The sequence below is a fragment of the Melanaphis sacchari genome, unplaced genomic scaffold (genome assembly GCF_002803265.2).
Source record: "Melanaphis sacchari strain LSU unplaced genomic scaffold, SCAv2.0 Contig82_pilon_pilon, whole genome shotgun sequence".
Lineage (NCBI taxonomy): Eukaryota > Metazoa > Arthropoda > Insecta > Hemiptera > Aphididae > Melanaphis > Melanaphis sacchari.
The window spans coordinates 65049-79389 of NW_020271585.1; the positions used below are offsets into that span (position 1 = coordinate 65049).

The window sequence follows — 14341 nt, forward strand, 5'->3', positions numbered from 1 at the left end:
GAAACTTTATTTAAAAAATGCTGACATAAATGTATAAATAAATCTATTTTTCCCCTTAAAAGTTTTTAGGTTCAATTTTTTGCCAAAAATCACAAGTTGAAGATCGTAACATTTGTTTTTAACTTTACAACGTGTAGATACTATAAAGTATAAATACATACTACACAAAAAAGAGCATATCGTTTTAAAACCAATATACATTTATTGCTCCACTCGGAATCTAAAACAAATGAGAGAATACGTAGTTTCTTGAAATCGTTTCAAAATATCACGAAATGGTTCGTTATCAAATAATACGTCCAGTTGTTCAAACGCGTCGTTACTATTACGTACCTATTGTTAAACACATTTTGAGAACTAAGTATAAAAAATTAAAATAATATGATCACTCACCATGCAGGCATAATTATATATAAATTAATATTATATTTTCTTTTTTAAATATATTTTACATATGCTTACATATGATCTTAATAATTGGCAATAATATATTAAACATTAAGTACATATTAACAGCTTTTGACAAAGTTGGATAAAATACGGGATACTCATACATTTTAGTTTATAAAAAACAAAATTTGTGTATCTGTGAATATCTGCAGATGCAGTTCGTGCGATGTTCAAAGTATAAAATATTGATATATTTAATATACGTAATATAGTATATATATATATTATGTATGAACATCGTAGTCAAAATTGCTCTTGATGCGAAAAACTGCAACAAATCAATATTCAATTTCAATTTATGCATACACGTATTGACGTATATAACTACATATGTGTATGAAAGTGTATATATTATATATTATTAATCTACGTTACTCATTAAATATCTCAATATTATACATCGGTATGTAACCAATTAGAAGTGTTATGAGAGTGGCTTAAAATCCAAACCCTCATAAAAAAAGTATAAAAGTATTAAATCTTTAAGATAAACTTCTTTTCAATTAAAGTAAAAATTAAAACGTGTAACGAATATTCTATTACATTTTCGAGTTTTAGCATTTAGGTAAAAACTTCATAATGACGACTTATAGAATTTTCGTGATTTTACCAAACTTCGTACAAATATGAGTATAAGCTTTAATGTATATATTTTTTTTCCTAAAGATTTTTTAAAGTATTATTGGGAATTGCTTTTGATTTCTTGGGCTATATATGTATACAAACCAAATCCAATTTGCTACTAGTATCTCCTCGAAGTTTAAGATAAGAAAAATTTTTACTGCTTGAGAATGTAATGATAAACATAAAAAAAAACATATACAAACACGCACACCCCACACTCCGCCAATTATTCCACTCAGAACCTTAAGTATGAATGCGCGTATTTATGTTATTTTTTGCTGTTGTTGTTCTACATGCGGAAATCGAAATATTATGCAGCTGAACGAATTTTATATTATAAAATGATCATGTGGTTAATAAATTATAAAATATATTTAGGCACCTCTTACCAATGCGTCGATTCTAAGTAATGTATAGATGACGAACGCGTTAATTTTAATGTTTGCAGAAGCGTGACAGTGCGTTCAGCGTGTGTGGTACCATCACTTATATCCCGTCTGAAATGTATTATTACTATTATTATTAATATTTTATTATATGGCGTGACGATATATTTTATATATATTATATAGGTACATACATGGAAATGCAATATGTTAATGCTTCACGACATCCGCACGCCGAACGACTTGCACAACTCTTCGTAGATCACGTAGCCAATGGACGAGGTGGGCAAAATTTTCACGATACTGCCGGTGATACCTCTGTAAAGGAGCTGACCGCTGCAGAAGACATTGGCCGAAAACGGCCGCCGCCGGCTACATTTTTCCGACACTATCATCGTTCCACTAGAGCGTCCTGCGCACATATACAAACAAACACACATACACATTTCAACGATAACAATAATAAAATTTACATTATGATTTATTTATTGGTTTTATTAATTTGCAGGGAAACTATGTTTCGTGGACACGTCGTGTCAACGTGTGATGGCTATTACAATAACTCAAATGCAAATTAAATCTTATAGCGGTGAATAGTGATGGTTGTGGGTCCCTCTATAGATGGAAAACAATACATTTTTGAACTTATCCCTATTTGAACGTAATGATATTGCACGCATAGTTTTATAATTACTCATTGTAATATCAGTAATATTATTACCGTTCATTTTGCATTTAAGGTGTACGTAAAATAAATCGATGATATTATTTTTATTACATTGAAGTTTAAAATTATACCTTTTTAAACAATTCTCTAAAATATAACTTAGGTATAATAGATAATATAGAACTAACACTTTAAATATATGTATACTAATTTTTATGTTACCTTACCTATATTATTATTAACTATAACAGATAATTTAAACACCAAAAACTAAATAAAAATAAATATTAACAGCATTAAATACACTTATGTTTAGCCTGTTTAGGTATTAAATAAACAATTTAATTAATATAAATATATTAACGTTTAAAATATCTTTTTTTAATATTCTACAACAATTTTGAAAGATTCTGTGATTTTCAGAAACTTTAAAACTGCTATATTGTTCCAAGTTTTGCTTTTTAGTATATATTTTTTTTGTTCTAGGTAATTTTTTAATACATTTATATTAATATACCTTTATTATAAATGACCTAAATATTTATTATTTTTTTGATATATTTAAATTTGTGTATTTACGTATTTATGTGTATTACTTATTGTATATAATAAGGTATTTGATTAAATATATTTTGACTAATTTTGGTCAAGATTATATGAATAATAAAAAATATACAGTGATTCACCAAACATGTTTATTCTTATTTTTCCTTTAGTATAACCTACAATTTTCTTTCTTTTCAATTAACTTGTCTTAATTGTAATATTTTACACTATAAAATACAATCGACGTCTTAATACCACTTTATGTTGACAACGATTATGAGTCATTTAGTGGGTCCTTGGAACATCCTTCTTCCTTTTTATTCGGGTCTAAACGTTTATTGCACATGAGCAACTTATTGTTTATGACATAATTTTTATTATTTACTACACTCATTGTTAAAATCATTCCGTGGTAAACAAAGTCTGTGACAAAATTATTATTAATCTGACATAAACGACTATATATAAATAAACAAAAGGAAGTGCGATCACTCGATGGTTTCTTCCCTCTCCCTATACATGTTAAATCTACTTATAGCACATATTCTTATAATGACAAGGGCATAGATTGTATATTTCAAAAAAAAAAAAAAAATCTAACATAATCAATTTTTTTCTTAGTAAAATTAAAAAATAAATAATGTAGTTACACACATAACTTGTTTCTCTTATTAAACATATAGTTAAACATAATATAACTGTATATTTTCATCGGTATTAAATGGTAATTAAAATTAAAAGGAAACTTTATGTTAAAATAAAATATGAATTCAGTTATTCTATTATATTAGATTATAATATATCTTGTTCAAACTGGTAAATGAAAATCAAATCGCTTCTTTTTATACGTGAGACGTAATGTTTTTCCAGAACGCGTTATTTCGTTTTGAAAAGTAGTAAGTATACAATGTACCTCACACCTCCTAGATCTACTTATTTATTCGATTTGTTATTGTAGTGGCCAAGGCGCGCATAATAATATTTAATCATGACGAATACGCATCGTCATTTCCTTTTCCCATAGCCATCTAAAACGCGTTTTACGCGTTGAGTATACGGTGACGAAGCTATGAGTGGGAGTGGAGAATGTTTCACAGTAAAATGACGACGAAGGTCCAACAACTAGTTTTCTCCGATTCGATTTCTCTTGACACAGCTACCTGACACGTATATTACAATAATAAAATTATGTAAAATATATTTTTATAAAACTGTATACGGGCGTTGGAACTAGGTTTGATCTCAAACTCACAAAAAACTTGACAATTTCATACTATACCGTAGTGTTTATAATATTCACCTGCGTGCAACGTACTTAAATATAATATTAATACGTAGTAATAAATAATATAATATATTACATTATTGCATTAACTACCTGTACGCGTGTGTATACCAACACAGCGTTTGTTATGTAATATAGTATTACAGTTTATCGGCCATTGACAAATATTGTTGTGTTTTAACATGTGGATTATTTTTTTTTTTACGCTCAATAAGAAAATACAGTAGGTACCTATATAAACAGTGCTTGGATCAGATAAAAATTAGGAAAGGAATACAAAAGTGCAAAAAAAAACTTGGGTACCTTAATATTTAACTATATTTTAATATAACTAAAAAGAGCATATTTAGTTTTTTTTTAAATTTACTCTCCCTCCTTCAGCAAATCAATTCAAGCAATTCATATAAACATTACTACGTGCAGCATAGTTTGAAAAATATTGTTAAACGTTGAACATTCATATATTATATTATAGTTTATTTTTTACGAGCGTAATTAAAATAAGTCGCTAACCACTGGCATGATCGCCTATTAATGCGATTCAAACTTCATATTTTTATAGTGATTATTATGTATTGCACTATACGTCTATATCGATTTGACAATCGACACCTGTCAATTTTTTATAGACTTATACTGTTCTACTCCAGAAGGCAATGTTTAAAACCACGGGTAACGCATGAATTAAACCCAATTTTTCAAAAAAAAAAAAAATAATGAGTAACTACCTCGGCTATTCGTTTAACGTGTATTGCTTATTGAACAATAGAAAATTAAAATTAAATCGTTGCATATATTTTTACGATTAAAAATATAGCACCCTGTATATAAACAAACGTACGGGCTGTTGTAAACACATTCAGTATTATATGCTATAGTGTCCTTCATAACAACACGTTTACTCCCTTCTTTGAGAACAATTCAGTCGTCAAAGCAATGTATATTGCTTAGTGTACAGAATTCCGTTCTGATTCTTATGTTTAACCTTGTAATCCCGCCTATTTTCATTACATAAGAACTCTCCTATACAGGCCTGTTACTTAATATTAGTAATATGTATAAGTACACTATACGTGAATACTTAATAAGAACTAAAATATTTACATATATGTTTTCTAATACGAATTAGTTATTTCAAAAATTGTTTAGTAAAATTAAAATAAACCATTTTGTTTTAAGTTAATGTAAACCGATATAAATACTAATAAAAAATGTATCATAATAAAATGTTCAATTATAGGTCTTGCATCAATAGAGCAATAATTTTCAAAAATCATACTTTGAAAATATTTATAAGACATTCTATATATATTAAAATGCATATAGATACAATATGAACTAATTCAACTAATGCTTAATACGTCATGACTTATGTATATAAATCTAAACGCGCAATACATGCACATAATTTCTATTATATACATATCAAAATTTCCAACGGAAATATGAGTAATTTAAAATTTAGATTCTGACACAATGGAAAGTTTTTTTTCATGTACCTATTGAAAACGGATGTTGATAATTATGATCATATAATATTAATATTTTACTACCTACGTATAGTAACAATGATAATATATAAGAGCTATAAAACAGGCTTGTCGCTGGGACAAGTCATTTTAATGAGAGGACATGGGTAAAATTCTCAAAAAAAAAATAAATAAATAATATACGTACAATATACTATACAAAAAACATTATTCAATTATTGTACTATTTTGTTAAATGATTAAAACTACAATTTTGTAGTTTGATTCGTATGATATGAATTTTAAATCAACGTTGGCGCGTGTGTACTATGTAGTAAATGTGAACCATTAAATTCGATTCGTGGACATTCCTAATTGGTTATTATTTATTAATAAAGAATGATCATTAAATTTACAATTGTAGAATATCGAATACGTAAGTGCATTAGTATAAATTATACAAAGATATAATTAGTACCAATTATCTTTCTCATCTGATAAATTACATCATTTTATAATAAATGATGATAAATAATAATATATAATAATCTATAATATTATCAACTGCTTATTATTTAATAACTATTAAATATATAGCTATATTATTCAGAATATACCTAATTATAAAAATCAGTTTTTATAAGCGTATTATTATTAAATTTCCTGGTAATGATCTATAAAATATATTGCTATAGTTAAGAGGAAGTTGGCGCATTATTTGTTTTCCCTTAGTGGCCCATTCGCAACACCACAACATTTATGTTCAGTAGGACTAACTTCGACGTGTTGTCTGCTTTAAACTTTAACAGCAATTGTATTACATTGCTTTAAGCCTTCAGCATAAAAAATAAAAAATATTAAAATTTTTTAGAGAAGTGAGGAAAATGTAAAAGAGAAACTTGGTTTTTGATAAAATATAATTATACATTATGATTCGAAAATAAACTTAAAAAAATGTTGACAATTTTAAATGTATAAATAAACAAACACAAGAAGAGTCAAAACTCGAATTATTTAGCGCCTATGTAATGAAGAGTATTTTAAAATTTATATCATACATTCAATTATATAATTATTTCTAGTTACATCATGTCATATTTTATATTTATAGGAAATTTAATTCGATCACAAGGTTAGTTGTAATTAATAAATCTAAGAAGTTTAATAAATTATTACGAGTATGTTATTGACCAATATTCAAGTGTCCTACTTAATGATATACTGTTTTTGATTTGCTTAATAATGATCCTATTTTTATTTTGCAATAAAATAATAATAAGAGCTCAAATATTTTAGGCCTTAAATTTTTCTGGCTTTGTGTGATAAATACTGCGTTTATTATGGCAATACAACGTAAGTACATAATTCCATATCCATTGGTCATTTCCCCATGTAAATATACCTATACTTATTAATATTCGTCAATATTACGTAGAAGCTTTGGACGTAACTATATATTTGCTCAGTATATTATTTTTATATCCAAGAGTATTTGGTTAGTAAATTATTTACAGTAATATAATACCTACAATAATAACTTCATATAGTCATAAATGTTTTAATGATCCGGATTTCAATAACTTATTAGAATTTTCATACATGCCTACGAATAGTTTTATATACATTGATTTGTATTGTAATTCGTTGTTACAGCAAGTATAATATTTTAGTTGGACATAAATTATACTGATCTATCTTTCGTAATATTTAATAAAGAGGAAAAAGTATTATATATTATGAAAGGATGTGATAAAAATGAATTCGATGCACAAACAAATTTTACTGTGATTTGAAATATTGAATAATCTTTATGAAATAATAACAGTTTTTATAATCAATATAATATGTGATTATACACCCACATGGCTACATGTATACACAAGCTAAGATAATAAATGTTATACAAATAAACGAATAATCAAAAAATTCTGATTGTAGAGTCAAAACATAAATCATTAAAAAAAAAAAAATACCCAACGATATTAAAAAACATGAAGTCTAATGCCAAATATAATAATAATATTCGGTTTCCATTGCTTATTAGATAAGTCCAATAAGCATGTGTACAAAGTATCAAAAGTAATTATCGGGTAAAAATTGTAACACGAGGTGAGTTATCTCGATAGATTTTTGGGTAAACTTTTTTGTAAAATTAGATATAGGTGTCTGTTATTTTTATTATAGAGTATTATTATTTACTAATATAATATGAACAACTAAATAAAAAATGAATAGAAAATGTGTTACGCTATGAACAATGTATATGAGAATTTGGTTTTGGCCTTATTATATAGATACTTCTTACAGGTAATGCAAATTAAGGGGAGCAGCAATTATTTATATTTATTGTACCTGAATTAAAACCAAAATATTCTTCACAGACCAACATTTTACCTGTTCGTTTCAAGCGTGAAATTTTACTAAGACAATAGAATAATAAACGTTCATGCCCGTCATCCTAATAAGATTTCTATTTACATAATTCATACCCCATAACATATTATCTATTGATTGAAAACAATTTAGTATAATATAGTGACGCATCTTTGAAACGTGGGTCGTCTGCTGCTCAGGCGTTCACAGAACTCCAATTTAAGTCGCAGATTAGATTGTGTTTATAATGTAATTTAATAAAATATAAAAGTATATGACTTTAAACTCTCGTGGAATTAAAAAAAAAAACTGTTAGCCGACTGAAAACGATATTAAAAAGAAAAGAACTGAGGAGAGAGGAAGCCGAAAAAATGGTTTTTGGTTGGCCCACAATAAAAAGTAACGACGCAGTAAAAAAATATATAAATAAATAAACAATAAAAGTATAATATAATATAGTTACATTATTATGGGTATACGTATTATATTTGATGAATTTCACATGTTAAATAAAACATATATTTTTTACAAGTCAAGTCGAATTAACTGAGATTTGAAGTATGACCAAAAAGTATGATGTTATGCAATTTAATACATATTATACCACATTATTGACCATTTAGTTCAGTCGGTCAGTGAACTCGGAATAATATTTATGATAGCAGGTAAAAGTGTACTCTCAAGCCTCGAAGATTCTTATCTTCACTAAATAATATATGCGCATAAGTTTAATTTTTGAACCCAACATGATAATTATTCTTATAAAAAAAAAATTTAATAATAGATATAAAACACTCCCGGTTCCTTAAAATAATAAGACAACAACGTCATCGTAAAAAATCACTTTTGAGATGATTTGACATCACGTTAATCCGATGAGTCGGTTTTCGTGGTCGGGTATTGGGGGTGAGGTAGAATGCAGACATAATATAATTGGAAATATATTATTTTTTTCATTTTTTTAGTATTACGTAAGCAGAGAAAGAAATATTCGCCGTAGGTCGTACCCGGCCTATTAGATAGGAAATATCTGGAATAAAATATTGCGACACATTTGTTAATATATACAAAACTATACGATAACTTAAAAAAAACCATTAACATAACACATTGAATACGTCTACAGGTTTATCAAAATTAATGTATACGAAATTTATCACTATAATATAGAGCTACGGACACGATGTTCGTTAATGCAGGTGCATTTAATAGCGGAATGGAAAAAAAAGGTCATCGAAGAAAATTAGTTTTGAGATAATATCTAACACATCTGAACAGTCAAAATTGTATATGCATATGTAGATGTGATGTATCTACTACATAGTTTGATTATGTGAAACTTATTACAAAACATGTATAATAATAAAAATAATATTTTATAACGACTTTTTTAATCATATATTACTATGTCGACATCGTGGCCACCTATTAGTTAGGTGCTGCACAAAAAAACTTGTACCTACTTATATATTGTGCATTTATATTTAACTCGTTAGAGTATAGGTAGAGAAAAATAATTTATTATTGTATATCAATACCTACAAATTAAAAAAAAAAAAAAATATGAAACAAATTAGATAAAAAAAACGTGTGATTTAAATTTTTCTTTGCCAATTTATTTCACTGGAAAATTCCAAAATTGCCTATTTATAATAATAGATATAGCCCAAGTCCACATCACTTAGTTATGAGTTCTGACACATATGGCATACATGATAATATGATATGTATTTACGTTCGTCCTTCAACTCGAAACACTGTAATAATACGTATGTGCCAATATAGAGGAGAAGGGTTAATACGCGTGCTATGGGGTAATATTTCAGTCTTTTGTGAATCACTGTGCATTATAATTATTTAAGTCGACAACGTAGCAAATGTTCAACTATACTTTCTCGTATGGACTACGAGTGTTCACAACATTCTCAGTCGACCTACAAATTGCTGCAGAGTGCATATGGAGAAGAATTGCAATTTTTAGTTTTTATTTTTATTTTTAGGTGAGTGGTTTTAATTATCTATAGTTAATAGAAAAAGATCCATTATACTTATGTAGTCGCTTGTAAATACAATATGTATATATATTTATATAATAATTATTAATTAAATCAAACAACTTATATGTATACACGATTTTGAAAATATTTCATACTCAACGTATTCAATAATCGTATGTATAAAATTTAGTTTTACATATTATATTTTTTATAGATGATTTGTTTTTTAACCATAGACTATTATGTTAATTTTTTTTATCAATTTTACAATTTGTGTGTTGTTCTAAGCCATATATTAGCCATATTTCATTCAATGTCGCATACTGTTTTTATACATTCATTATTTATTTTTAAAAGATAAGTTGTTCAAAACTATTTATAGTTGAAATAATCATATTTAATTCACGAGTATAAAGTCTATTTCGCGTCTTATTCAGAATTAATAAAATGACTGCTTATAAATCTAAAATAGAGTTTTTTTTATCGATATCTATTTTACCTATACGGTTCATACTGAAACTAAATTACTTAATTGTTTGATTAGACTTGATAAAATATCAGGGATAAAGGCACGACTTTAGATATAATAATATTTTCAGGATATTAATAAGAAAACCAAATACCTGAATACTATTCAGAATAATAGTTGTTATTTAACATACCGTTATATAAAAGGTAGACCAATTTAAATAAAATGTTTGAAAAATTGTTAAATAATCTAGAAATACTTGATAATGTTAACTTAGATAGATGTATATGCAGTATGCTAATAATATATAACTGCCATGCGCGGAAAAATCGAAGAAATGTAAAGTTTAAATGTAAGTGAGTGAAAACATGTGATCAACTACTTTGATAACCATCGTACAATTTTGTTTCTCAAAAATAAAAATAATATTTATACCTAAACATTACTTAAAGAATAAAATTTGATTATTCTGATTGTTATCATTATTTTAAATTAATTATACAGAATATTCACATTACTATTAACTAACAACAATATATACCTACTAAGGTTTCTTGACATTTTTCAGTTATAAAAATTTTAATTAAAAATAGTAGACCATTAGAAATGATTTGACCTCCACTATTGTCATATTCATCATTGCATGGTTATGCACAGTAAAAATATAAAATTTAGGGCGTCGTATATATTAATGTTTATTTAATGCGATGTGATTAGTGTATTGTACTCTGAAGATGACGTTTTAAATTACGTTCGTTTTGAGGGAAATAGTAAAATTACGCATATAGGGTATCTAGAATATTTAGGATATAGTTTTATTATGCATTCGATTATGTGGTATAGAGTGGCACCGTATATTCACATATATATGAGTCGAATTACTTTAAAAAAAAGCCAACCCAAGTACGACATAAAAAAAGTGGTATGTTAGTTGTTTAAATATTATATTGTACTGTGTATGTGGAAACTAAAATTGAAATAATTTTAGTGAACTTATAATTTTTAATGTTATATTTCAATACTGCAAATCCAGCTAAGAAATTAATTGTTACCTAGATCAGGGAAAATATGCTATGATGGTATTTATTAGATGTATTCATTAGTTTATTGTAATCTCCAGATTATAGAATTATTATTATCGTACTGACCGTCATCGACTTGAAGTCTAGTAATGACCGTTGATATCGGATAACAAATCACGACACCTACAGTGCTGGAGATAAATGCCGAGTAAAAGTTAACAATCAACCTCAGGTAGTTGTCCTTCTCGTAGTAATGAGAATAATTTTCCTTGATATGCTCGTAAGTCATAAGCTCAATGCCAGTGAACAAGAAAATATTTAGCGTACTGGGCCAGAAACCTTTGAAGAATGCCCACGCGCCTCCGTTTTTGTAAGTCTTGACCACCACGTCTGTGATATTTGTGTATTTGCCAACGATCAAGCGTGTTTTTACAATCTATAAAAAAAATTATTATTTTAATTATTATTAATTTAATTAGTTTTGTATCTTATACTTGAAAATTATCTCCTCAGAATATTAAAAAAATTAGTATTCGCTACATCAAAGCAGGAATATAAATTGTTGTTTTTAATAAAGGTATTATTATAATATAAAATAACACAACACAGTATTTTTTACACCCAAAATAAATTAAAATAAAATCATTAAATTATTTTTTCCAGCTTTATTAATATGACGTTTAAACATTTTTTTTGTTAGTAATATTTAAATTTAACTTTCCAAGAATATTGTTTTAATTATATGATTTATTTCATTTGTAATATCCCAACAGTTCATCAAAACTAAAAAGCGACTGTATATATAAAAAAAAAGGAATATAATCTAATCTAATGGTTAAATCCATAATTTATTAAAATAAGTTTGGTAAATTAATACTTAGTGATGATTTGTTTTGAAATTCTACGTTTAATGTATAATAAACTAAAATTGTTTATTGATCTACCAACTAGTATAATACAGATATAGTAAGGCATTATTGTGATCGTGATGTAAGTGATGTATATTATGTTACGGGCAAAGTATACAATTTGGGCATTTTCTACAATGGCCGGGCATTATATAAAATGACCTTCGTGTATTGGGCAATATAGATAATATAATATTTATATTATTAGAAAATATAATAATTTATTTTTATATTTGTATCACTTATTTTCGCATAATATACTGTTTTCGTGGCATTTTTTTTACTTTATAAAAAATTAATTATTTAAATCTGCATTAAACTTTGTTATATTTTTATTATAAGTTAGTACACAATTGAACTACACTACACAAATGATTCGTGATTACTCAAAAGTTAATTTTACGAGAATTAACCCTATATGTGCAACTAGACCTTTAAAACGAGCTAAAACAGTTAATGCCTCACAAAGTCATGGTGTTTTACTAAAACAACAGTTAGGTATAAAAAAATAAGGGGTTCAAAGTTTGAACTAGGGGATGCTAAAGGTGCTATAGATTAACCCGTAAAAGTAAAAGTTCTTATCGATTATGGTATTATACGATAAATATTACAATCATAATACATGTTACATTTAATATGTGGACTTTTCCATTTTAGAAAACCGATAAAAACAAACGAAAAACACACTAGCTAATCCAAATCTACAAATAATAATCAGTGCTTAATCTGGCTGTTATATTTTGACAATAATTTACTATTAAACATTATATTATCTATGTCCCCAATATACGAAGGCCACTTTATATGATGCCTGGGCATTGTAGAAAATGTCCAAATTGTATACTTAGCCCGTAACATATATATTTTAATTTACCTGCCGTTTTGTTTAGTATAATAAATATATATATATATATAAATTTAAAAACATTTATATTTTTTTAGGGCTTGACATGAAACTATATGATTGAAAAAAAATGAATATTACTTCATTTTAAATGTATTTTGTTTGAAAAATATTGATGTTAATTAGTAAAAATATTATTTTTTTTTTATTTGATTTAATATAATTTTATTAAAATAAATAAAAACCTTATTCGAAATTATATATAGGTATATTTATATAAAATACTTTTATTATCAATAAAAAGTTTTATTAACAAATTATTTTTAATGAAATATTTTCGATTAATTGTTTGAAGTCCTGGATCCATAATTTATTTAAAATTAAATATACATTAAAATTACAAACAGCGTTTGGGGAACTATATAATGGGTGATTTTAAATTTGGGGAAAAATTAAAAATGAAAGTTATTGTCTAAAATCAATAACAAAATTGAATAATTTAACAAAAAATGTTAACTAAAGTGAAGAAAATATCTTTCAGACTAAATAGTTTATATTTTCTGAGCGAAATGATAAAGAAAACACCATAAAAGTTTTTCATAAAATGTTATATAGTATAGTTTTCTTTGTTTTCCATCATCTATAATAAAAAAATAATTTTGTGAATCCGTATACTAATAGCTTTATCCATAACATTTATAAACACAATAAAAAAAAAAAACATTGAAATTGTTTTAGAAGATAAAATGTAATCCATTTTTTTTCCGAGAAAATGAGTTTCTATTATAATATTTCTTTTTATAAATTCTTTTAATTGAATAAAATACAATGATCCACTTTGATAAAATAAAAATACGCAAGAATTGTATATGTACTACATTATATTTTAAATGTTACGTTTATTATTATCCATGCAGGGCGCAGGTGTTTTTGTAGCTTTTGTTAAAACATTAAGATTTAAAAGTTACTTAAATACTATAATTGACTTATGTCTTATACAAGTTATACCTAACCATAATAATTATAACTCCTCTTACTACTCCACAGTAAAACGCATATTGAACATTTTTTTTTTTTTAATTATTCTTTGCAGTCTTAATATTTTTAGTGGGCTGTATACTGAGTTTTATAGAAATATATTAATTTCATAGTACACATACGCAGTGGCATATTCATAAAATCTAATGATTGTTTTAATCGCCCTCTACATCAATATCCTTCAATATTTGGCTGTATGTAAGTTATACATACGTAGGTATATATTATATGTATAGTATATACCTATTCCAAAAATTCAACAA

General features: G+C 26.1%; 1 protein-coding gene across 1 annotated transcript in view; it reads right to left on the reverse strand.

Moving 5' to 3' along the window:
* Positions 1-1678: 1678 nt before the first annotated feature.
* Positions 1679-14341, reverse strand: part of LOC112602125 (probable calcium-binding mitochondrial carrier CBG00135) — a 28099-nt gene continuing 15436 nt past the window's right edge. The window contains exons 3-4 of the mRNA XM_025350062.1: positions 11415-11724; positions 1679-1872 (exon numbers count right to left, since the gene is read on the reverse strand). Of these exons, the coding sequence (XP_025205847.1) occupies positions 1679-1872; positions 11415-11724 (504 nt within the window). The remainder of the gene's footprint in view (positions 1873-11414; positions 11725-14341) is intronic.